The 23,821-nt window shown below is 53.8% G+C and overlaps 2 protein-coding genes across 2 annotated transcripts; one reads left to right on the forward strand and one right to left on the reverse strand.

Moving 5' to 3' along the window:
* Nucleotides 1-2,642: 2,642 nt before the first annotated feature.
* On the forward strand, nt 2,643-10,941 carry SPOUT1 (SPOUT domain containing methyltransferase 1). Its single transcript, XM_025358645.1, has 12 exons — nt 2,643-2,707; nt 3,287-3,332; nt 3,580-3,705; nt 5,539-5,698; nt 6,416-6,505; nt 6,612-6,661; nt 6,894-7,024; nt 7,970-8,042; nt 8,150-8,248; nt 8,820-8,922; nt 9,098-9,245; nt 10,180-10,941. Exons 1-12 carry the CDS (start codon nt 2,672-2,674, stop codon nt 10,246-10,248), a joined length of 1,131 nt encoding a protein of 376 aa, XP_025214430.1. The 5' UTR covers nt 2,643-2,671; the 3' UTR covers nt 10,249-10,941.
* Nucleotides 10,331-14,578, reverse strand: ENDOG (endonuclease G). Its single transcript, XM_025358647.1, has 3 exons — nt 13,832-14,578; nt 11,850-11,959; nt 10,331-10,682 (listed from the first exon to the last, which is right to left on the reverse strand). Exons 1-3 carry the CDS (start codon nt 14,336-14,338, stop codon nt 10,400-10,402), a joined length of 900 nt encoding a protein of 299 aa, XP_025214432.1. The 5' UTR covers nt 14,339-14,578; the 3' UTR covers nt 10,331-10,399.
* Nucleotides 14,579-23,821: the final 9,243 nt, after the last annotated feature.

Genomic DNA, 23,821 nt, shown 5'->3' on the forward strand with positions numbered 1-23,821 from the left:
GGGGTGAGAGAACAGCACAGTGGGGGCCAGGAGGACCCGGGACTTAAATAATTCTCAGGAGGAGGAGAACTGAATGTTGATCGTGCACGCCCTACCTGCCAGGCACTCGGACGCACATTATCTTACACAACCCTCTGAGACTGAGACCTGAGTTATCTCCAGTTCACAAGTGAGGAAAGCCCTCTGGAGGTGAGGTGAAGTGGTGTGCCCAGGCCAGGCCTTCTAGCTGGCCCCGATTGAGTCTCACTGGATAGCAATAGTAGCTCCTGAATTTCTTTGGAAGGTGGTGTTAGGGGCCTGGTCTCGAAGTTGCATTTGCATAGCAAGCACATGGGTTTGGCTCATATCATGTTTAACTGGGTGAGCTGATAGGAATATATCTTATAATAAAATACGTATTAGGCCTTTGCCCCTGGTCCTTAGTGAAGAATTCCTAGAATCCTTGGAGTTTCTGGAAGATAGGCATGTCGTGTTAGTCACATGGAATCCCTCTGCACTGTGCGATCACGGGCTCAGAACTTTTAGCCCATTGGGCCCCCTCCATCTCTGCCTCCAGGGAGGTGTGAGGGACTAGACTTTGAGCCCAATCACATGGTCTGTGTCTTTTTGTTAATCATTTTTTTTGGGGGGGGGGTTTGTATTTGTATTTGTTTTTTCACATGGCCAATGTCTTAGTCATGCCTACAAAATAAACCTGTCAAAAATCACAACAAATTTATTATAAGATCTAAGTTCGAGACTGGGCACGGTGGCTCACACCTGTAATTCCAGCACTTTGGGAGGCCGAGACAGGTGGATCATCTGAGGCTGGGAGTTCAAGACCAGCCTGACCAACATGGAGAATCCCGTCTCTACTAAAAAATACAAAAATTGGCCGGGCGCGGTGGCTCAAGCCTGTAATCCCAGCACTTTGGGAGGCCGAGGCGGGCGGATCACGAGGTCAGGAGATCGAGACCATCCTGGCTAACACAGTGAAACCCCGTCTCTACTAAAAATACAAAAAAAAAAAAAAAATTAGCCGGGCGTGGTGGCGGCGCCTGTAGTCCCAGCTACTTGGGAGGCTGAGGCAGGAGAATGGCGTAAACCCGGGAGGCGGAGCTTGCAGTGAGCCGAGATCGCGCCACTGTACTCCAGCCTGGGCAACAGAGCGAGACTCCGCCTCAAAAAAAAAAAAAAAATACAAAAATTATCTGGACTTGGTAGCAGGCGCCTGTAATCCCAGCTGCTTGGGAGCTTGAGGGAGGAGAATTGCTTGAACCCAGGAGGCAGAGGTTGCAGTGAGCAGAGATCATGCCACTGCACTTCAGCCTGAGCAACAGTGAGACTAGATCTCAAAAAATAAAAGGCATTAATGGCTCATGTCTATAATCTCAGCACTTTGGGAATCCAAGTTGAGAGGATTGCTTGAACCCTGGAATTTGAGACCAGCCCTGGCAACATAGTGAGACACTGTACAAAAAGAAAAAAAAAAAAAAATTAGTCGGGCATGGTGACTCACACTTGTAGTCCCAACTAATACAGTCTGTTAATTAAAAGAGAAAGAGGCTAGGCGCGGTGGCTCATTCCTGTAATCCCAGCACTTTGGGAAGCCGAGCTGGGTAGATCACCTGAGGTCAAGAGTTGGAGACTAGCCTGACCAACATGGAGAAACTCCGTCTCTACTAAAAATACAAAATTAGCCAGGTGTGGTGGCGCATGCCTGTGATCCCAGCTACTCGGGAGGCTAAGGTAGGAGAATCGCTTGAACCCAGGAGTCAGAGGTTTCCGTGAGCCGAGATCACGCCATTGCACTCCAGCCTGGGCAACAAGAGCGAAACTCTCAAAAAGCAAAAAAAGAGGCCAGGTGCGGTGACTCACTCCCATAATTCCAGCCCTTTGGGACGCCGAGGCGGGCGGATCACTTGAGGTCAGGAGTTCAACCAGGTTGGTCAACATGGGGTCAACATCAACCCCATCTCTACTAAAAACACACAAAAAATTAGCTGGGCATGGTGGCACGCTCCTGTAATCTCAGCTACTTGAAAGGCTGAGGCAGGAGAGTTGCTTGAACCCAGGAGGTGGAGGTTACAGTGAGCCGAGATCGCGCCATTGCACTCCAGCCTGGGCAGTGAAGCGAGACTCTGTCTCAAAAAAAAGGAAGAGCACATGAACGAATCTACAAGAAACCTGGATTAAATTATCTCATTTTCAGCTCCGAATCACACTGCAGCTCAAGGCCCCGGGGTCCCCATGTATAAAGCGTTACAGGAGCTAGGCGTGGTGCTGCGCACCTGTGGTTCCAGCTACTCGGAGGCTAAGGTGGGAGGATTCCTTCAGCCCAGGAGCTCAAGTCTGCAGTGAGCTAGAATCGCGCCACTGCACTCCAGCCTCGGCAACAGAGCGAGACCCTGTCTCAAAAAAAATTTTTTTTAACAAATAAACTACTCAGAGATCTGAGTGTTGTATTTGTCCCAACTCAGAGCCATCCAAAATTCTGGACAGTACCCGTGATGCCGCCCATTTGGACACCTATTCCCCCCAACCTACACCAGCCCGTGTACTCCTGCAACAGTCTGGCGCCCAGGCCACGCCCCCAGGCGACATTGGCTTTCCGATTGGACAACTTCATGGAGGTGTGGCCGGAAGAGGCGAGTCTCATTGGCAGAGGCGTGACCGACGGTGTGTGCGGAACATGGCGGAGCGCGGGAGGAAGCGGCCGTGCGGCCCGGTAAGTGCGGGCGGCGGGACCCCGCGCAGGGCAGCACGGGGAAGGCGTGAGGACCAGTGGCGTGCGGACCTCCGCCGGGACCGGGCCGCGCCTCCTGCTGCCTGCTTCCCGCTGATCCCAGGCCGGAAGCCCCCGAAGGTGCGGCGTGAGCCGCAGCAGGATGGGAACAGCGCCCGTGTCCTCTCCGGAACCCCCCTGCGGCTCCCTGGCCCCCGCTGGATTACGGAGGCGGGACCCTGCTCTCAATCCTGAATCCGGTGCCCTTTCGTGGCTTATGTCTTCTGACTTCCAGGGCGACTGTGGGCAGTCCTGTCCCCTGAGCCTCAGTTTTCTACTCTGTTCTGTGGGAACTCATTCAACAGTTTCTTGAGCGCTTTCTGTGTGCCAGGCTGGGCCCCAGGCGCTGGGGATACAGCGGGTCCCTGCCCTCCAGACGCTTTCTGGGGCAGCAGTTTGCAGAGGTTCCTTGGCTTCCTTGCCGCCCCGTGTGGCGAGGCTGGCTGTGGTGCAGCAAACGAACCTCCTCCAGGTGTGACCATCAGCCTCACACTCATAATCCTCCTACCACTCCTTCTCCAGGGTGAACACGGCCAAAGGATTGAGTGGCGAAAATGGAAGCAACAGAGTAAGTAAGGGTGGGGGTAAGAGTATCTTCCCATAGACCACTCCACCAGTGCTCAAACCCTGGAGAAACACACCAACTTTGTTCCCTCTGGGTCCTGCAGCACCCAAAGTGGGGAGGCAGGGTCCGGGAGCCCTGGGGAGGCTCCCTTGCTGCCCTCTGGCTGCTCACCCAGTAGCTCTCCATAGTCCAGGCTGACCCAATGAGTGGGAACTATCTCCTCGGCCAATTGGGATGTTCTTTTATCCAGAGAAAGAGGAGAAAAAGAAATGGAAGGATCTCAAGCTGATGAAAAAACTGGAGCGGCAGCGGGCACAGGAGGAACAGGCAAAGCGCCAGGAAGACGAGGAGGCAGCAGCAGAGAAGGAGGACCGCGGTGAGCTGGGGTCATGGGGAGGGCCACAGGTTGTGGCCCACAGTAGTTGTCCTGGAGACAGAGCAGATCTGGAAGGGCCCTTACAGACAAGTAGGTCCAAATATCTTGTCCTGATGGAGAAGCTGAGGTCCAGAGAAGGGAGGGAGCCAACAAACTAAGTTCTGACCTCCTGCTTAGGTAAATTTCAAGCCTATGGAAGGTAAGCCTCATCTCTCTTTTTTTTATTTGAGATGGTGTCTTGCTCTGTTGCCCAGGCTGGAGTGCAGTGGCACCATCTCCTCTCACTGCAACCTCCACTGCCCAAGTTCAAGCAATTCTCCTCCCTCAGCCCCCCAAGTAGTTGGGATTACAGGCGTGTGCTACCACACCTGGCTAATTTTCGTATTTTTTAGTAGAGATGTGGTTGCACCATGTTGGCCAGGCTGGTCTTGAACTCTTGACGTCAGGTGATCCGCCCAATTCACGTCCCAAAGTGCTGGGATTACAGGCGTGAGCCACCGTGCCCAGCCCAAGCCTCATATCTCTTAGACCTCTAGAACTTCATGATCTTCCTGATTTTTTGACTTTTTTATTGAGCATTTTCTGTGTGCTTTAATTTCATTTTTCATTTATTTTGATTTCATAATAAAAATGACAGATCATGCCTGTAATCCCAGCACTTTGGGAGGCCGAGGCGGGCAGATCACGAGGTCAGGAGATCGAGACCATGGTGAAACCCCGTCTCTACTAAAAATACAAAAAATCAGCCGGGCGAGGTGGCAGGCGCCTGTAGTCCCAGCTACTCAGGAGGCTGAGGCAGGAGAATGGCGTGAACCCAGGAGGCGGAGCTTGCAGTGAGCCGAGATCATGCCACTGCACTCCAGCCTGGGTGACAGAGCGAGACTCTGTCTCAATAATAATAATAATAATAATAATAATAACAGAAAACTACAAAGAAGAAAGGAACAATCCCAGCAAACATTGTAGCAAAAGTTTGTCCAAACAATTTTATCTACTTATCCTTGCCTTGCATAGCAAAGTATAGATACAATGTTACAACAGTGAAACCCTGTTATCTATGTGCTTCTTGGGATTTTTTGTTTGTTTTTGAGACAGTCTCCCTCTGTTGCCCAGGCTGGAGTGCAGTGGCACGATCTCGGCTCACTGCAATCTCCACCTCCCAGTTCAGTCGATTCTCCTGCCCTAGCCTCTGGAGTAGCTGGGATTACAGGCATGCGCCACCATGCCCAGCTAATTTTTGTATTTTTAGTAGAGACAGGGTTTTGCCATGTTGGCCAGGCTGGTCTTGAACTCCTGACCTCAGGTGATCCGCCCGCCTCAGCCTCCCAAAGTGCTGGGATCACAGGCATGAGCCACCTTTTGTGTGACCTTGGGCCATGTATTTGACTTCCCAGGGCTGAAGGCTCCTGGTCTATAAATGGGGATAATGGCAGTATCCTCACTAAGGATCAGGTTAATGGCTATCGGGTTAATGTGCACACACTAGATATCAGCTTTATTGGATATCAGCTTTCATTTTATCCCCATTTGATAGCTGGAGAACTGAGGCACTAAGTGGGAGAGCCAGGATATGAACTTAGGCCATTGCTCCTAACTGCTCCACAGCCTCGCCCAGTGGTCTGCCCTGTTCAGAGGAGCCATGGAGATGGCTGCGTCCATTTTCCTCCTGGGAGACTGAGGCCCAGAGAGGGGAGTTGAATCTATTTTGCTCATCTCAAAATTCCTCCCACTTGGGAAATTCTCAAACCATGGGCGCTGGGGACAGAGAAAGAGAGAGGAAGGTGGGGGGCCCTTGCCTCTCAGGCTGACTGGGAACACCCCTCCCCTGCTCAGGGCGGCCCTACACACTGAGCGTAGCCCTGCCGGGCTCCATCCTGGACAATGCTCAGTCGCCGGAGCTTCGGACCTACTTGGCCGGTCAGATTGCCAGAGCCTGTGCCATCTTCTGTGTGGATGAGATCGTGGTGTTTGATGAGGAGGGCCAGGATGCCAAGTGAGGGGCCATCCCACAGGGTGCCAGGGCTCAGGGAGAGGGAGGGGCTGCCGGGATGGGCCGAGGCTTCACCCTGCCCCTGTCCACATGCCTGGCTCTTTCCTCGTGTCCTGCCTGAAATACTCCTTCTGTAATCCTTAGGGGGTAGGGTTGCCAGGTGGGGGTGATGACTGCAGAGGTGGGATTGGGAGCCAGAAGGTCTAAACCCGTATCTCAGCTGTCACCCAGGCTGGAGTGCATGCAGTGGCATGGTCATGGCTCACTGCAGCCTCTACTTCCTGCGCTCAGGTGATCCTCCTACCTCAGCCTCCTGAGTAGCTGGGATTATAGGCGTGCACTTGTAGAGAGGAGTTCTTTTTTTTTTTTTTTTTTTTGAGACGGAGTCTCGCTCTGTCACCCAGGCTGGACTGCAGTGGCCGGATCTCAGCTCACTGCAAGCTCCGCCTCCCGGGTTCACGCCATTCTCCGGCCTCAGCCTCCCGAGTAGCTGGGACTACAGGCGCCCGCCACCTCGCCCGGCTAGTTTTTTGTATTTCTTAATAGAGACGGGGTTTCACCGTGTTAGCCAGGATGGTCTCGATCTCCTGACCTCGTGATCCGCCCGTCTCGGCCTCCCAAAGTGCTGGGATTACAGGCTTGAGCCACCGCGCCCGGCCTGTAGAGAGGAATTCTTAAAGGCCACAGCTGGATCCTGAGCCCCCATCTCTCTCTCTCCAGGACCGTGGAGGGGGAATTCACAGGAGTTGGGAAGAAGGGGCAGGCGTGCGTACAGCTGGCCCGGATCCTGCAGTACCTGGAGTGTCCGCAGTAAGGGGGTCACTCCCCTGAGCATGAGGGAGGGGTGTGTCAAAGTGGAGGCCAGGGAGGAGGTAGCTTCCCCTGGGACCATCCTGAGGTCAGCATTCTTTCCTAGGTACCTGAGGAAGGCGTTCTTCCCCAAGCACCAGGATCTACAGTTTGCAGGTAACACTGTGTGGGCCCGCCCCCCATTTCCCCTGGATTGTGCCACAGACACTGAGAGACCACCCAGTCCTACCCTGCCCTGTCCAGGTGGGAAAGCAGGCCCGGGAGAGCAAGACCTGTGCCTGACGCCAAGACGCAGGTCTGTGGCAGAGCCGGGACTCTGCTCCAGGGTCCCCACTGCACCCTGTGTGCCCTAGCACTTCCTAGACTCCTCCCGGCCCTGCCTCCGCAGGGCTCCTGAACCCCTTGGACAGCCCCCACCACATGCGTCAGGACGAGGAATCCGAGTTCCGAGAGGGCATCGTGGTGGATCGGCCCACCCGGCCAGGCCACGGCTCCTTTGTCAACTGTGGCATGAAGAAGGTAGGAACAGAGAGGTGGGCTGGGACACACCTCCAGGACACACCCTAGCGATGGAGCACAAGCAGATGGATGTTGGGGGGAGTCCTGGAGCTGCTCCAAATCCCTCACTGATGCAAATTTGGGCCAGAGAGTTGTGCAAAATGGGGCTCAATAGATAAAGCCAAGAATGAATTTACTGTTGCTTAAAAAGCAAATCAACAGAAGACAGTTCTCATGCTCCAAACAAAACCCTGCAGAAACAAGTTGAAAGTCACTCTGGAGCTGCTCCCGTGTGGCACAGAGCCAAGCTGGGACGAGGGCATTAATTTGCTACCTCTTTACCCTCAAGTCTTCTCAAATCAGAGGCAGAAACCTTTCCATGTATGGAGTCCCCTCCCATCAGAAAGCACAACCTAGGCGCAGTGGCTCACGCCTGTAATCCCGGAACTTTGGGACACTGAGGCAGGCGGATCATTTGAGGTCAGGAGTTTGAGACCAATATGGTGAAACCCCGTCTCTACTAGAAGTATAAAAATGAGCCAGGTGTGGTGGCCCGTGTCCGTAATCCCAGCTACTCAGGAGGCTGAGGCGGGAGATTCACTTGAACCCAGGAGACAGAGTTTACATTGAGCTGAGATCGCGCCACTGCACTCCAGCCTGGGTGACAGAGCGAGACTCCATCTCAAAGTGGCAGAGCTAGCAAAATGCAGAAAACTGGGTTTCATGTACTTCTTCTACCTTGTGGCATGAGCGCCCCAAAGGTGTGTGTTTGGCCAGTGACCTGTGTTTTGCACAAATGGTCTCTTGTGAGCCGGTTCAGCTGGTGCCAGGGGTGGAGGGTGACAGGTTGACCTGGACCCCTTGGTCCCTTGCCAGCCCCAGGGCTCCCCTGGTGGCATCTGGAAGAGCCGTGGCCCCTGCTGATCTTGAGAGGAATGGCACCCATTTCTTCTGGCTTTTCCCCAGGAGGTGAAGATTGACAAGAACCTGGAGCCTGGGCTTCGGGTGACCGTGCGACTGAACCAGCAGCAGCTCCCAGGTATCTGGAAAGTTCCCCAGCCCCTGGGTTGGCCTGACGAGCTCCAGGGTTCAGCCACCTCCTTCCATTCCCTCACCCCATCTTTACAGACTCTGTTACCCCTCCAGAATGCAAGACCTACCGTGGCAAAGTGGTGTCATCACAGGACCCTCGCACCAAAGCTGGTCTCTACTGGGGCTACACCGTCCGACTGGCTTCCTGCCTCAGTAAGCACAGAGCTCACTTCTCTATCCATCCCTCTGGGAGGTGGCCAGGAGCCTTGCCTGATCCAAATATCAGACCAAGGTTTTTGTCCTATCAACTTGCTGTGTGTCCTTGGGCAAGTCCTTTTCCTTCTCTGGGCCTTGTTCCCCCTGGATGTACTGCCTGGAATGCTGTTAAGGACTCCTGAGCCAAAGTATCATCATTGATCAATAACGTTTCTGTAGAGTTGCGAATGGAGGCAAAAGGGCCAGAGAAGTAAGAGGCCCACTTCATGCTCTTGGTGCCTCTTCCTATCCAGTCTCTGCCCTGTTCCCCAGCCAAGCACAGGCTTGGTGTCCGCCCTGCTCAGTCCTTGACTTCCCAGGAACAGCTCTACCCACCGCTGCCTCGGTACACACACACCCCTACCTCAGTACACACACACACACAGAGCTCTTCCCACCCACCCCTGCCTCAGTACACACACACATACCCAGAGCTCTTCCCACCCACCCCTGCCTCAGTACACACACACATACCCAGAGCTGCGGCTTATGGGGCGCAGGACCCGCACTGAGTTGGCCCCATCCCCAGGTGCTGTGTTTGCTGAGGCCCCCTTCCAGGACGGGTATGACCTGACCATCGGGACGTCAGAGCGTGGCTCGGATGTGGCCTCTGCCCACCTTCCCAGCTTCAGGTGTGTACCTCCTGGGGCCGGGACCAGGGCAGGAGGAATGTGGCCAGGAACCTGCCTGGTGGGTGAAGCTGCACGGATGGGCCCCTGCTGTCTGGGGGATGGAGGGACAGGTCTGGGCGCTGTGCTGGGTGGGGCCTCGATGACCGCTCAAGTCACCCCCTCTTACATGTGCCAGGCATGCTCTTGTGGTGTTCGGGGGCCTCCAGGGGCTGGAAGCTGGCGTGGATGCTGACCCCAACCTGGAGGTGGCTGAACCCAGTGTCCTCTTTGACTTGTACGTCAATACCTGTCCTGGCCAGGGTAGCCGCACCATCCGCACGGAGGTGAGCCCGCCTGCCTCCCCGACCACCAGCCGTTGGGGCCTTGGGATCTGTCCAAGGGGCAGTTGCCACTCTTGCCCTGTCACCCACCCTTGCCCATGGTGTCTTGTCTGGAGGTGGTCCTCTCATCCCCTCTTGGCCTCTTGCCACAGCAGTCTTGCCACAGCGATGGGACATGAGTGTAGCTGAGAGTCAACCATGGGTGCTAGTGCCCGTCCTGTGCTCCCAGGCAGGTGACCCAGAGGGCCCTGCCCACCCCTGCTCCGGGCCTCTGGTTCCTTAGCTGTGCGCTCAGTGATCTCCCAGAGCCCTGGTTCTGCTCCTTCCTTGTGTATGACCACGGTGGGCACAGCAGCTCTCCTCTTGGGGTCTCACTTGCATCTGTCCCACGGGGGAAGCCACGTGCAGCTGAAGCCTTCCTCCTGGGCCTCATGGAACCACTTTTGGAGTCAGGCATAACACGCTGTGCTACAGGAACTGCCGGCAAGGCTGGTCCTCCCATCAGTCTCGCAGGGCTGACAGCCCTGTCTACCTATCCCTAAGGCCTCGCCCAAGCCAAGCACTGAGCCTGATAGCCACACCCCCCAGCCAGAACCCTGGCTCCCCCGCTTCCCATCCCTGCGTGAGGGCTGAGAACTTCTTGCCCACCTCCTTGCCCTCCCCTGGCCCTGGGAGGTGGGCATTGTTACCTTTACCCCCATTTTACAGAAGAGGAGCCTGAGGTCCTCTTCCCAGGCTCAGAAGAGGAAGCTATGTGGTCCTCCAGGTGGCAAGTGTGCAGTGTGAACCTGGGCCTGTCGTCAACCTCACCAGGCTCTGCTAAGGACAGGGGACCCCAGTGGGCTGGGTCTTGGGCAGCAGGCACTGAAGACAGGCTAGGAGTAGGGGCACCCGCTAGCCTCCCAGTCCCCAGCCCACTGCCACACTTCTCTTCCAGGAGGCCATCCTCATCTCCCTGGCCGCCCTGCAGCCTGGCCTCACCCAGGCCGGTGCCCAGCACCCCTGAAAGTTCTAAGGGGCCAGGACATCAGTGAAGCAGCAGTGAAACCAGGGGCTCTGCAGGTCACTTGGGATGGACGCCGCCAGACTTGTCTCCAAAAATCACCACCTTTAATGCTCCCCGGCCTGCACACGCCCAGCCTTGCTGGGCTCCGCCCTCACTTACTGCCCGCCGTGATGGCCTTGAGGCTGCCTGCCCGCGCCAGGATGTTTGGCACAAAGAGCAGCCCCGAGGCCCGCTCAATGCTCTCGATGGGCACCAGGAAGCGCTCCAGTGGGATGGCCTCGTCCACAGGTGCGTTGGGCATCACGTAGGAGCGGAGCTCAATTTGCCCGCCTGCGGCCTCCAGGATCAGCACCTTGAAGAAGTGTGTGGGCACTGCCACGTGGTTTCTGCCGATGACCTGGTACTTCACATAGGATTTCCCATCAGCCTCTGTCCTGTAGGCAGACCCAGGCACACGTGGGCAGGAGGCCTGGATGAACCCAAGGCCACCTCTTCAAGGAAGCCTTCCCTGATCTGTCCTTTAACTTCTGTCAGCCTGCAGGACCACTCCCTCATGTGAGACTTCTGTAGCCCGCCTGGCTCCTCCTTGAGGCTGGAACTCTCTCCAGGGTGGAGGTTAACTCTCCCTCTGTTTTCCTTATGCCCAACACTGGGTCAGGCAGAATGGGCGACAATAAATGCCGCTAGAAGAATTGAGCCTTCTGCACATTCACATTCATCTGGGGGGAGACTTAACAACTGTCTGTCTCTCCCCATAGAGGTGAGCACCAAGTGGGCAAGGACCATGACAGGTGACATCCCAGCACCAGCACGGGTGCTGGGACACCGGACGGGGGCTTCCCCTCAGCAGAGTCTCCTCCCTTGCCCCGGGCCCTAGGAGGCACCTGCTAATGAAATTTGATCAGTGCCCCAACCACCGCCTGTGGGCCAGGCCCTAGGGAAGCATGTGACATCAACCAAGAGGTCGAAGGTTTTATAGTGGGGGACACAGGTCCTTTGCCCACAGCACCAAGGAACTAGGGGATGAGGCAGGCCTGGACTCCATCCCGAGCCTGTGGATTCCAGAGTGAGCTGCTCAGCTCCACATGTTGCCTCTCAGTCCCAGCCCTCTGCAGGCCAGAAAAACCACGGAGCATGCCCAGAGGTGCTCCGTTGCTTCCATCTGAGAGGCAGGGCTGCAGAGGGGCAAGAGTGGAGGCCCCGGGTCAGGCACATCTAGGTTCAAACTCCTGAGAAGGGTGGAGGAAAGTGCTCCAAGCAGAGCAGAGACTGAAGGTGGGAGAGCTCGGTGCACGGGGGACCTGCAGGGGTTTCCATATGGGCAGAACAGGATCGGTTGGGCATGCCAAGAGGTGACAGCAGGGAGAAGCGGGGGCAGATTCAGGGCCTGCTGCTGCCCATGGGCAGAGGAGAGATGGTCAGGGGTACCCGACAGGTCTTGAGCTGTGGAAGTGGAATGAGGGGACCCGAGGCAGGAAAGCTGACAGGCTTGCCAGGAAACCAGATGAGTAGGGAACTGGTATTGACCCAGAGCCTGGGGCGAGCCTGGCCCTGTGAGTGGCAGGTTCTGCCGCCCCCCGGCCCCCTGGTTTCCACCTTACCTGGGCAGGAAGAGTGGCCCTGTGCAGACATAGACGTTTTGGTAGCTGCGGGTCAAGCTGCGGCTGTATTTCTCCAGGTTGTTCCAGGCATTCTGGTTGAGGTGGGGTACCTGGCAGGAGAGGTAGGGCTTAGCAGAACTGTGGCTGGCACCCTTCCTCCTCTATCAGAGGGCTGCCCCAGGCCCTGAGGGGATGGACACGCTCAGAGATGTCCAGTGAGAGACAAGCATGAGGAAACTGAGACTCAAGGAATGCAAGTCACTCTGAAACCACATGGAGTCAGGCAGGGCTGACAAGTGTTAGCCATCGCCCTCTGTCCCTTCCACAGCCCAGCTGTCAAAGTCTTCTCAGCTCCCAAGAGCCGAATGAAGGAAGGAACGTGTCTCCACCTTTCAGAGAGGACTGAGACCTATCCCCAGCCCCACCCAGGGGCTCATGGGAAGACCAGCCCTTCCAACCACCAACCCGTTCCTTTTCCCAGTCTGAGCCACAGGAAGAGCCTAGAGGGAATGTCATGAATCGACCTCCATCCTGAGCTCTCCAGGCCTCGGACAATGGAAAGTGGGTAGGGGGCTGTGCTCCCAGAAGGAAGTTGGGTCAGAGGCTGGTGCCCCATGGGCTCCACCCAGAGCCCCATGGCAGTCTCCATCCTTTGGTGCCAGGATGTGCTGGGAACAGGCTGAGAGGGCGGTTGGCCCAGTGCACAGTGCCTGGCACTAACAGCCTGACCATGGGTCAGGTGTCTGCCTTGAAACTGCCCATGGCCGGGCGCGGTGGCTCAAGCCTGTAATCCCAGCACTTTGGGAGGCCGAGACGGGCGGATCACGAGGTCAGGAGATCGAGACCATCCTGGCTAACATGGTGAAACCCCTTCTCTACTAAAAAAAAATACAAAAAACTAGCCGGGCGAGGTGGCGGGCGCCTGTGGTCCCAGCTACTCGGGAGGCTGAGGCAGGAGAATGGCGTAAACCCGGGAGGCGGAGCTTGCAGTGAGCCAAGATCCGACCACTGCACTCCAGCCTGGGTGACAGCGCGAGACTCCGTCTCGAAAAAAAAAAAAAAAGAAACTGCTCAAAGGCAGACAGGGTAGGACGATGTCTGGAGGCTCACGGTTTTATAAGCCAGGGGTCCCCAACCCCTGGGCCACGGACTGGTACCAGAACTGGGCCACACAGCAGGAGGTGAGCACAAGGCCAGCAAGGGAAGCTTCATCTGTATTTACAGCCATTCCCTATTGATCGCATGGCAGCCTGAGCTCCGCCTCTTGTCAGATCAGTGGCAGCTGGAGATTCTCATAGGCGTTGGAACCCTAAGGTGAACTGCGCATGTGAGGAGGTTGCGCGCTTCTTTTGAAAACCTAATGCCTGATCTGGCATTATCGCCGTCACCTCCAGATAGAACTGGAATAGATTGGAGGAAAACAAGCTCAGGGCTCCCACGGATCCTACATTACTATGAGATGTATATTTCACTATATATTACAATGTAATAATAATAAAGTGTACAATAAATGTAATGCACTTGAATCATCCTGAAAGCCGCCCTCACCCACCAAGCCGTGGAAAACCTCTCTTCCACGAAACCCGACCCTGGTGCCCAAAACGTTGGGCGCTGAGGTTCTACAACAGACAGCCTGCCTTCTGCTGTGTGGCACTGTGCCCATCACTTTGCCTCTGTGAGCCTCAGCGCCTCATCACTACCGCAGGAGGAAGGTGAATAACGGTATCATCCCCATTTTTTTAGACGAGAAAGCGAGGCTCAGGGAGGTGCCCAGGGTTCGCAGTTGAAGCTCAAGCCCTGGTCGGCCTGCAGAGCCTGTGCCTGGAGCCCAGTGCTCCTCTCTCCCGTCACGGGATGTCACTGCGATGCCTGACCGGGGGCGCGTTGGGCGGCTGCCCCGTTCTGCAGAGGAACAAACCGAGGCCCCGAGAGGCCAGGCGCCCGCCCCGCATTCCGCGACCGGCCCGGGGCGCGGGCGCTACCTGGGGCGCGACGTTGCTCAGGTAGAACGTGTCGTCCATGGCCTTCTGGCTCCAGCGGTGGTTGGCGGCTGCGGCCAGGTGGCCGCGGTCGAAGCCGCTGCCGCGGTAGTCGGCGTTGGTGGCACGGTGGTACGCGTGCACCGAGTCGTCCTCGTGGAAGTCGCATGTTCGTCGGTCGCCGTCGCCGCGGAGACGCTCGGGTCGCAGCTGCTCCACCACCCAGAGCGCGCCGCGGGTGCGCGGGTCGTAGCACAGCACGTACGACTCGCGGCTCTTGAGCTGCGCCAGCCCCGGCAGCCCGTACTTGGCCAGCTCGCCCGGGCCGCGGCCCGCCGGTCCCCCGGGCACGGCTGGCAACTCAGCGGCCGCCGCCACGGGCAGCACCGGCAGCCGGCCCAGCAGCCCCGGCGCCGCCCGCGCGTCCTCCCGCCGCCGCCGCCAGCCCTCGGCGGCCGCGCCCAGCCCCGCGCCCAACACCAGGGTCAGGCCGGCTCGCAGCGCCTGCATGGCTGGGGAGTGACCTCCGGCGGGCGACCTGCGAGGCTCTTAAAGGAGCCGCACCGCGGGATCCAATGAAGGGACGGGGCTGCTGGGGCCGCGGACGATAGCGTGACCTCCCTTCCACTCACAAACGCTCCCAAGGGGTTGAGAATCGGAATCTAGAGGGGAGAAGCAGACCCCAGGCCGGTGTCCCTGGCGCCCTTTCTTTGCGCATTTAAGATGCCGGCATGAGGGGCGTGCCACCGTCGCCTCAGCTCGCGATTGGCCACCATGAGGCCTGGCTCCGCACCCACCTAGCAAGCCCCCTGCCGGTCGTGGGGTGGGGCGGCACCCACTTCTCTGCGCCTGCGCAGGGAGCTCCTGCTTCATAAGCTCCGCGGAGGGGTCAAGCACTGTCGAGCACTTTTATTGTCACTGGTTAGTCTCACCCTCTACCCCGCTCGGAGAGTGAGCTCCTAGTTCGCAGAGCAAGCACAGGGCCCCAGGTATATCTGGCCCCAGGCTATGCTCCATGACACCATAAAATAAGCCCCGCAATTCTACCAGATCGGCAAAGGATTTTTTGTTGTTGTTGTCTTTGAGACGGGGTTTTGCTCTTGTCGCCCAGGCGCGAGTGCAATGGCGCGATCTCGGCTCACTGCAACCTCCGCCTCCCGGGTTCAAGCTATTCTCCTGCCTCAGCCTCCCAAGTAGCTAGGATTACAGGCATGCGCCACCACGTCCGGCTAATTTTCTATTTTTAGTAGAGACGGAGTTTCTCCATGTTGGTCAGGCTGGTCTCAAACTCCCGACCTCAGGTGATCCGCCCACCTCGTCCTCCCAAAGTGCTGGGGTTATAGGCGTGAGCCACCGCACCCGGCCCAGATTGGCAAAGGTTTTAATTAACACCGGCGTGAGGACCAGGATGCAGGCGGCTAATGCTGGCTGCTGGCTGGAACAGAAACCTGGGACGAAGATTCCAAAAAGCAGCTTGACAGTACAAGCTAAGTCTTTTTTTTTTTTTGAGACGGAGTCTCGCTCTGTCGCCGAGGCTGGAGTGCCGTGGCCAGATCTCAGCTCACTGCAAGCTCTGCCTCCCGGGTTTACGCCATTCTCCTGACTCAGCCTCCCGAGTAGCTGGGACTACAGGCGCCTGCCACCTCGCCCGGCTAATTTTTTGTATTTTTTAGTAGAGACGGGGTTTCACTGTGTTAGCCAGGATGGTCTCGATCTCCTGACCTCGTGATCCACCCGTCTCGGCCTCCCAAAGTGCTGGGATTACAGGCTTGAGCCACCGCGCCCGGCCCAAGCTAAGTCTTAAAAAGGTTCATACCCTTCAACCCGCCCAGAGGGCTGAGCTGGGGAAATCTCGGGAATGCGAGGATCTCGAACGCAAATATTCACCAGAGTATTACACTGCCGGTAGGAATAAGCAAAATATTCAGAAATATGGACTGATTAAGGATTTTTTTTTTTTTTTCGAAACGGAGTCTCACTCTATTGCCCAGGCTGGAGTGCAATGGCACGATCTTGGCTCACTGCAACCTCTGCCTCCCAGGTTTTCAAGTGATTCTCCTGCTTCAGCCTCTCAAGTAGCCGGGATTACAGGTGCGCACCACCACGCCCAGCTAATTTTGTTTTCTTTCTTTTTCAGACGGAGTCTCGGAGTCTCGCTCTGTCGCCCAGGCTGGAGTGCAGTAGCGTGATCTCGGCTCACTGCAACCTCCACCTCCTGGGTTCAAGCGATTCTCGTGCCTCGGCCTCCCGAGTAGCTGGGACTACAGGCGTGTGCCACCACACCCAACTAATTTTGTATTTTTAGTAGAGAACGATCTCGAACTCCTGACCTCGTGATCCACCCGCCTCGGCCTCCCAAAGTGCTGGGATTATAGGCATGAGTCACCTCACCCAGCCACTCTTAGCATTTTTTTTTTCCTTTAAGGAAAATAAGGTCTTGTGCTGTCACCCACAGGGGGTGCAGTGGCAAGATCACAGTTCACTGCAGCCTTGACCTCCTGAGCTCAAGCCATCTTCCTGCCTCAGCCTCCCGAGTAGCTAGGACCACAGACACATATAATGATGCCTGGCTAATTTTTAAACTTTTTGTAGCGATGGGGTCTCGCTATGGTGTCCAGGCTGGTCTTGAACTCCTGGCCTCCAGTGATCCTATGCCTTGGCCTCCCAAAGTTACAGACATGAGCCACTATGCCCTCCTGAAGTCAGGAGTTTGAGACCAGCCTGGCCAACATGGCGAAACCCTGTCTCTACTAAAAATACAAACATTAGCTGGGCATGGTGGAGCATGCCTGTAATCCCACCTACTGGGGGCTAAGGCAGGAGAGTCATTTGAACCTGGGAGGCGGAGATTGCAGTGAGCTGAGATCATGCCACTGCACTCCAGCCTGGGCAACAGAGTGAGACTCTGCTTCAAAAAAAACACATGGGATGGGGTCTTGCTTTGTTGTCCAGGCTGTTCTTGACCTGGGATCAAGTGATCTGTGGGCCTCCTGAGTAAATGGGCTATGGTGTATCACCATACTACTTTTAGCAATTTTGAATTTTGAAATATACATTAATTATAGTGACCATACTGCAGTGTTTTTGTTTGTTTGTTTTGGTTTTTTTTTTGAGACAGAGTTTTGCTCTTGTTTCCCAGGCTGGAGTGCAATGGCGTGATCTCGGCTCACCACAACCTCCACCTCCCGGGTTCAAGTGATTCTCCCGCCTCAGCCTCCTGGGTAGCTGGGATTACAGGCATGCACCACCATCCCCGGCTAATTTTTTGTATTTTTAGTAGAGATGGGGTTTCTTCATGTTGGTCAGGCTGGTCTCAAACTCCTGACCTCAGATGATCCGCCCACCTCGGCCTCCCAAACTGCTGGGATTACAGGCGTGAGCCACCGTGCCCCGCCATACCATGCTGTAGTTCTAAAAAAAAATTCCTGGGTTGGGTGTGGTGGCTCAGGCCTGTAATCATAGCCCTTTTGGAGGACAAGGTAGGAGTATTGCTTGAACAAAGGAGTTCAAGATCAGCCTGGGCAACATAGCAAGACCCCCATCTCAAATTAAAAAAAAAAAGAATTCCTCCTGTCTAGCTGAAACTGTACCCTATGACCAACATTTCCCCATTCCCCACCGCCCCAACTCCCACCAATCCGCAGACTCTGGTACCATCATTCTACTCTCCACTTCTACGAGTTGTTTTAGATTCCAAATATAAGTGAAATCATGTCGTGTTTGTCTTTCTGTGCCTGGCTTATTTCATCTACCGTAACGTCCTCTAGGTTCTTCCATGTCACAAATCTGGTGGGTTTTTTTGTTTTTGTTTTTTGTTTTTTGAGGCTGAATCTCACACTGTCCCCTGGGCTGGAGTGCAATGGCACAATCTTGGCTCACTGCAACCTCCCCCTCCCAGGTTCACACGATTCTCCTGCCTTAGCCTCCCGAGTAGCTGGGATTACAGGTGCATACCACCACACCTGGCTAATTTTTTGTATTTTTAGTAGAGATGGGGTTTCACTATGTTGGTCAGACTGGTCTTAACTCCTGACCTTGTGAGCTGCCTGCCTCGTCCTCCCAAAGTGCTGGGATTACAGGCGTTAGCCACTGCACCCAGCCTTGTCTCTTTTTTTTTTTTTTTTTTTTTTGAGACGGAGTCTCGCTCTGCCGCCCAGGCTGGAGTGCAGTGGCACGATCTCAGCTCACTGCAAGCTCCGCCTCCCGGGTTCACGCCATTCTCCTGCCTCAGCCTCCCGAGTAGCTGGGACTATAGGCGCCCACCACCGCGCCCGGCTAGTTTTTTGTATTTTTTAGTAGAGACGGGGTTTCACCGTGTTAGCCAGGATGGTCTCGATCTCCTGACCTCGTGATCCACCCGTCTCGGCCTCCCAAAGTGCTGGGATTACAGGCTTGAGCCACCGCGCCCGGCCTTGGTCTTGATCTCTTGACCTCAAAATTCGCCTGCCTCAGCCGTCCAAAGTGCTGTATGTCTTCTTTTGAGAAATATCTATTCAGGTCCTTTGCCCGTTGTTTAAATCACATTGTTTTCTTGCTATTGAGATTTTTGTTTGTTTTTGTTTTTGTTTAGACGGAGTCCTGCTCTGTCACCCAGGCTGTAGTGCAGTGGCACGATCTCGGCTCACTGCAACCTCCACCTTCCGGCTTCAAGCGATTCTTCTGCCTCAGCCTCCCAGGTAGCTGGGATTACAGGTGCCCACCACCATTCCTGGCTAATATTTTTGTATTTTTATTAGAGACCGGATTTCACCATATTGGCCAGGCTGGTCTTAAACTCCTGACCTCAGGTGATCCACCCACCTCAGCCTCCCAAACTGCTGGAATTACAGGCATGAGCCACCACACCCAGCCGCTATTGAGATGTTTTAAGTCCTTATATATCTTGGATGTTAACCCCTTATCAGATGTATGGTTTACAAATACAATCATGCATCATGTAAAGATATGTAATCCCAGCTACTCTGGGATGCTGAGGCATGAGAATTCCTTGTACCCGGAGGCTGAGGTTGCAGTGAGCTGAGATCATGCCACTGCACTCCAGCCTGGGTGACAGAGTGAGACTCCATCTCAAAAAAAAAAAAAAAAGTAGGCCAGGCTCAGTGGCTCACACCTGTAATCCAAGCACTTTGGGAGGCCAAGGCAGGCAGATCATGATGTCAGGAGTTCAAGACCAGCCTGGCCAACATAGTGAAACACTGTGTACACTAAAAATACAAAAAATTAGCCGGGCGTGTTGGCATGAACTTGTAATCTCAGCTACCGGGGAGGCTGAGGCAGGAGAATTGCTTGAACCCGGGAGGCAGAGGTTGCCGTGAGCCGAGGCAGTGTCGCTGCACTCCAGCGTGGGTGACAGAGTGAGACTCTTGTCTCAAAAAAAAAAAAAAAGTAATGATAACAAAATAAAGAATGGTACACCTATCTGTATAAAGCACTTACCATGAATGGAACTTCTGGGACACGAAGTTGCTCTGCGTGGGTCGCTGAGGAGTGAATGTCAAGGCACAGGACAAAGTCTACTGTACGCGACTGTAGACTTTATCAACACTGTATATTTAGGCTACACTAAATTTATTTGAAATACTTCTTTCTTCAATAATAAACCTTGGCTTACTGTAAATTTTTACTTTACAGATTTTTATTTATGTATTTATTTGAGACAGTCTCACTCTGTTGCCCAGGCCAGAGTGCAGTGGCACAATCTTGGCTCACTGCAACCTCCGCCTCTCAGGTTCAAGCAATTCTCCTGCCTCAGTCTCCCGAGTAGCTAGGATTACAGGTGCCTGCCACCACGCCCAGCGAATTTTTGTATTTTTATTTATTTATTTTATACATATATATTTTTTGAGACGGAGTCTTGCTCTGTCACCAAGCTGAAGTACAGTGGCGCCATCTCTGATCACTGAAATCTCCGCCTCCCGGGTTCAAGTGATTCTCCTGCCTCAGCCTCCCTAGTAACTGGGATTATAGGCACATGTCACCACGCACCCAGCTAACTTTTGTATTTTTAGTAGAGATGGGGTTTCACCATGTTGGCCAGGATGGTCTTGATCTCCTGACCTCCTGATCCGCCTGCCTCAGCCTCCCAAAGTGCTGGGATTACAGGCATGAGCCACCGTGCCTGGCCTACAAATGTTTTAATTTTTTAAAACTTTTGGACTCTTTTGTAGTAACCATTAGCTTAAAACACAAATACAGCTGGGCGCGGTGGCTCATGCCTGTAATCCCAGCACTTTGGGAGGCTGAGGCGGGCGGATCACCTGAGGTCAGAAGTTCAAGACCTACTTGGTCAACATGGTGAAACCCTCTTCTCTGCTAAAATTCCAAAAAGAATTATCTGGGTGTGGTGCCGGGCACCTATAATCCCAGCTACTCGGGAGGCTGAGGCAGGAGAATCGCTTGACCCTGGGAGGTGGATGTTGCGATGAGCCAAGGTCACGCCATTGTACTCCAGCCTGGCAACAAGAGTAAAACTCTGTCTCAAAAAAAAAAAAAAAAAAAAAATTAAATTAAATTAGAAAATAAAATACAAAAGTTAGGCTGGGTGTGGTGGCTCATGCCGGTAATCCCAACACTTTGGGAGGCCGAGGAGGGTGGATCACCTGAGGTCAAGAGTTCAAAACCAACCTGGCTAACATGGTAAAACCCTGTTTCTATTAAAAACAAACAAACAAACAAAAACCTAAAAAATTAGCCGGGGGTGGTGCCATGTGCCTCTAATCCCAACTACTCTGGAGGCTGAGGCAGGAGAATTGCTTGAACCCAGGAGCCAGAGGTTATAGTGAGCCGAGATCACGACATTGTACTCTAGCTAGGGCAACAAGAGTGAAACTCCGTCTCAAAAATAAATAAATAAATAAAAATTAGCCAGGCATGGTGGCGTTAAGTCTGTAGTCCCAGCTACTTGGGAGACTGAGGCAGGAGAATCACTTGAACCCGGGAGGCAGAGGTTGTAGTGAGCCAAGATGGCACCACTGCATCAAGCCTGGGCGACACAGGGAGATGCTATCTCAAAAACAACAACTCAAACAACAACAACAACAACAACCCACAAACACAGCGTGGCACAGTGGCTCGTGCCAATAATCCCAACACTGGGCGGCCAAGGCAGGAGGATTGTTTGAGCCCAGGAGTTCTGAGACCAGTCTGGGCAATGCAAAGATACCCTGTCTCTACAAAATATAAAAACCTAGCTGGGCGTGGTGATGTGTGCCTGTGGTCCCAGCTACTCCAGAGGCTGAGGGAGGATCACCAGAGCCTGGGAATTCAAGGCTGCAGTGAGCCATCATCATGCCACTGCACTCCAGCCTCAGTGACAGAGTAAGAACCTGTTTCAAAAAAAAAAAAAAAAGATAATCAATTCACCCCCAAATGCCTGGGTTCATTTCTGGGCTCCTCTGTTCTGTTCCTTTGGTCAGTGTGTCTATTTTACACCAGTATCATGCTGTTCTGGTTACTAAACCTTTTTGTTTTTTCTTTTGAAAAGGAGTTTCACTCTTGTTGCCCAGGCTGGAGTGCAATGGCATGATTTTGGCTCACCGAAACTTCAGCCTCCCAGGTTCAAGTGATTCTCCTGCCTCAGCCTCCCAAGTAGCTGGGATCACAGGCATGCGCCACCACGCCCAGCTAATTTTTGTATTTTTAGTAGAGACGGGGCTTCACCATGTTGGTCAGATTGGTCTCGATCTCTTGACCTCATGATCCGCCCACCTCCGCCTCCCAAAGTGCTGGGATTACAGGCAAGAGCCACTGCACCTGGCCCTAAATATTTTTTTTGAGGAGGTACTTACAGTAAATGAGATTTTCTCTATTTCTTTTTTTTTTTCTGACTTTTAATTTCTGCTTTTTTCTTGATTTTTCAGTTTGTTAAGTGTACAGAAATGCTACTTATTTTTGTTTGTTGATTTTGTTTCTTACCACTTTAGTTCTAACAGCTTTTTGGTGGAGTCTTTAGGGTTTTTTCTAATACAAGATCATGTTGCTGGCAAACAGAGACTATTTTTCTTCTTCCTTTCCTATTTGGATGCTTTTTCTTTCTCTTGCTTAACTGGTCTGGCTAGTACTTCCAGTACTATGTTGAATGACAGTAGAGAGTGGGCATCCTCATCTTGTTCCGGACTTTTTTTTTTTTTGAGACAGAGTCTCGCGCTGTCACCCAGGCTGGAGTGCAGTGGCCAGATCTCAGCTCACTGCAAGCTCCGCCTCCTGGGCTCACACCATTCTCCTGCTTCAGCCTCCTGAGTAGCTGGGACTACAGGCGCCCACCACCAAGCCCAGCTAATTTTTTTGTATTTTTAGTAGAGACAGGGTTTCACCGTGCTAGCCAGGATGTTCTCGATCTCCTGACCTCGTGATCCGCCCACCTCGGCCTCCCAAAGTCCTGGGATTACAGGCGTGAGCCACCGCGCCCGGCCTTGTTCCTCATCTTAAAGGAAAAACTTCTCCCCCTTGAGTTGTGGCCATACCATAGATAGTTGTTACTGTTATATGTTATGCCATATTATGTTGAAGTACATTCCTTGTTTGTTTAATTTGAGTTTTTATCATGAAAAGATGTTGAATTTGGGCCGGGCGAGGTGGCTCAAGCCTGTAATCCCAGCACTTTGGGAGGCCGAGACGGGCGGATCACGAGGTCAGGAGATCGAGACCATCCTGGCTAACATGGTGAAACCCCGTCTCTACTAAAAAAATACAAAAAACTAGCCGGGCAAGGTGGCGAGCGCCTGTAGTCCCAGCTACTCGGGAGGCTGAGGCAGGAGAATGGCGTGAACCCGGGAAGTGGAGCTTGCAGTGAGCTGAGATCGGCCACTGCACTGCAGCCTGGGCGACACAGCAAGACTCCGTCTCAAAAAAAAAAAAAAAAGATGTTGAATTTGGTCAAATGCTTTTTCTACAGATAATGGGATGATACTTTTTTGTTTGTTTTTTTGAGGGTCTCACTCTGTCACCCAAACGAGTGCTGTGGTGCAATCTTGCCTCACCGCAACCTCTGCCTCCCAAGCTCAAGCGCTTCTTCTGCCTCAGCCACCCGAGTAGCTGGGATTACAGGCATGTGGCACCATACCCGGCTAATTTTTGTATTTTTAGTAGAGACGGGGTTTTACCATGTTGGCCAGGCTGGTCTCAAACTCCTGCTCTCAAATGATCCACCAGCCTCGGCCTCCCAGAGTGCTGGGATTATAGGTGTGAGCCACCATGCCCGGCCTAAATTTTTTTAATCTAAAAAATAACTGACGGCCGGGAACGGTGTGTCATGCCTGTAATCACAGCATTTTGGGTAGCTAAGGCAGGCCAGGAGTTGGAGACCAGCCTGTCCAACATGGCAAAATCCTGTCTCTACTAAAAATACAAAAATTAGCCAGGCGAGGTGGCACACACTTGTAATCCCAGCTACTTGGGAGGCTGAGGTGGGAGAATTGTTTGAACCCGGTAGGCGAATTCCAGCCTGGGTGACACAGTGAGATGCCATCTTAAAAACAAAAAAAAAAGCCGGGCGCGGTGGCTCAAGCCTGTAATCCCAGCACTTTGGGAGGCCGAGACGGGCGGATCACGAGGTCAGGAGATCGAGACCATCCTGGCTAACATGGTAAAACCCCGTCTCTACTAAAAAATACAGAAAACTAGCTGGGCGAGGTGGTGGGCGCCTGTAGTCCCAGCTACTCGGGAGGCTGAGGCAGGAGAATGGCGTGAACCCGCGAGGTGGAGCTTGCAGTGAGCTGAGATCTGGCCACTGCACTCCAGCCTGGGCGACAGAGCGAGACTCCGTCTCAAAAAAAAAAAAAAAGAAAAAATCAAATAAAATTAAAAAAAAAAAAAAAAGAGGGCTGGGCGTGGTGGCTCACTCCTGTAATCCTAGCATTTTGGGAGGCTGAGGTGGACAGATCACAAGGTCAGGAGTTCGAGACCAGCCTGGCCAACATGGTGAAACCCCATCTCTACTAAAAATACAAATTAGCCTGGCATGGTGGCGGGCGCCTGTAATCCCAACTATTTGGG

The sequence above is a fragment of the Theropithecus gelada genome, chromosome 15 (genome assembly GCF_003255815.1).
Source record: "Theropithecus gelada isolate Dixy chromosome 15, Tgel_1.0, whole genome shotgun sequence".
NCBI classification, from domain to species: Eukaryota; Metazoa; Chordata; class Mammalia; order Primates; family Cercopithecidae; genus Theropithecus; species Theropithecus gelada.

Bases quoted from the DNA above. Each gene is read 5' to 3' on its own strand.
- SPOUT1 (XM_025358645.1), top strand. From the start codon at position 2,672: ATGGCGGAGCGCGGGAGGAAGCGGCCGTGCGGCCCG. The intron at 3,706-5,538 runs GTGAGCTGGGGT...TCCCCTGCTCAG, and splicing joins AGCAGAGAAGGAGGACCGCG to GGCGGCCCTACACACTGAGC. The intron at 6,506-6,611 runs GTAAGGGGGTCA...ATTCTTTCCTAG, and splicing joins CAGTACCTGGAGTGTCCGCA to GTACCTGAGGAAGGCGTTCT.
- ENDOG (XM_025358647.1), bottom strand. From the start codon at position 14,338: ATGCAGGCGCTGCGAGCCGGCCTGACCCTGGTGTTGGGCGCGGGGCTG. The intron at 11,960-13,831 runs GTAGCGCCCGCG...CTCTCCTGCCAG, and splicing joins TGAGCAACGTCGCGCCCCAG to GTACCCCACCTCAACCAGAA. The intron at 10,683-11,849 runs GTAAGGTGGAAA...GTCTGCCTACAG, and splicing joins GGGCCACTCTTCCTGCCCAG to GACAGAGGCTGATGGGAAAT.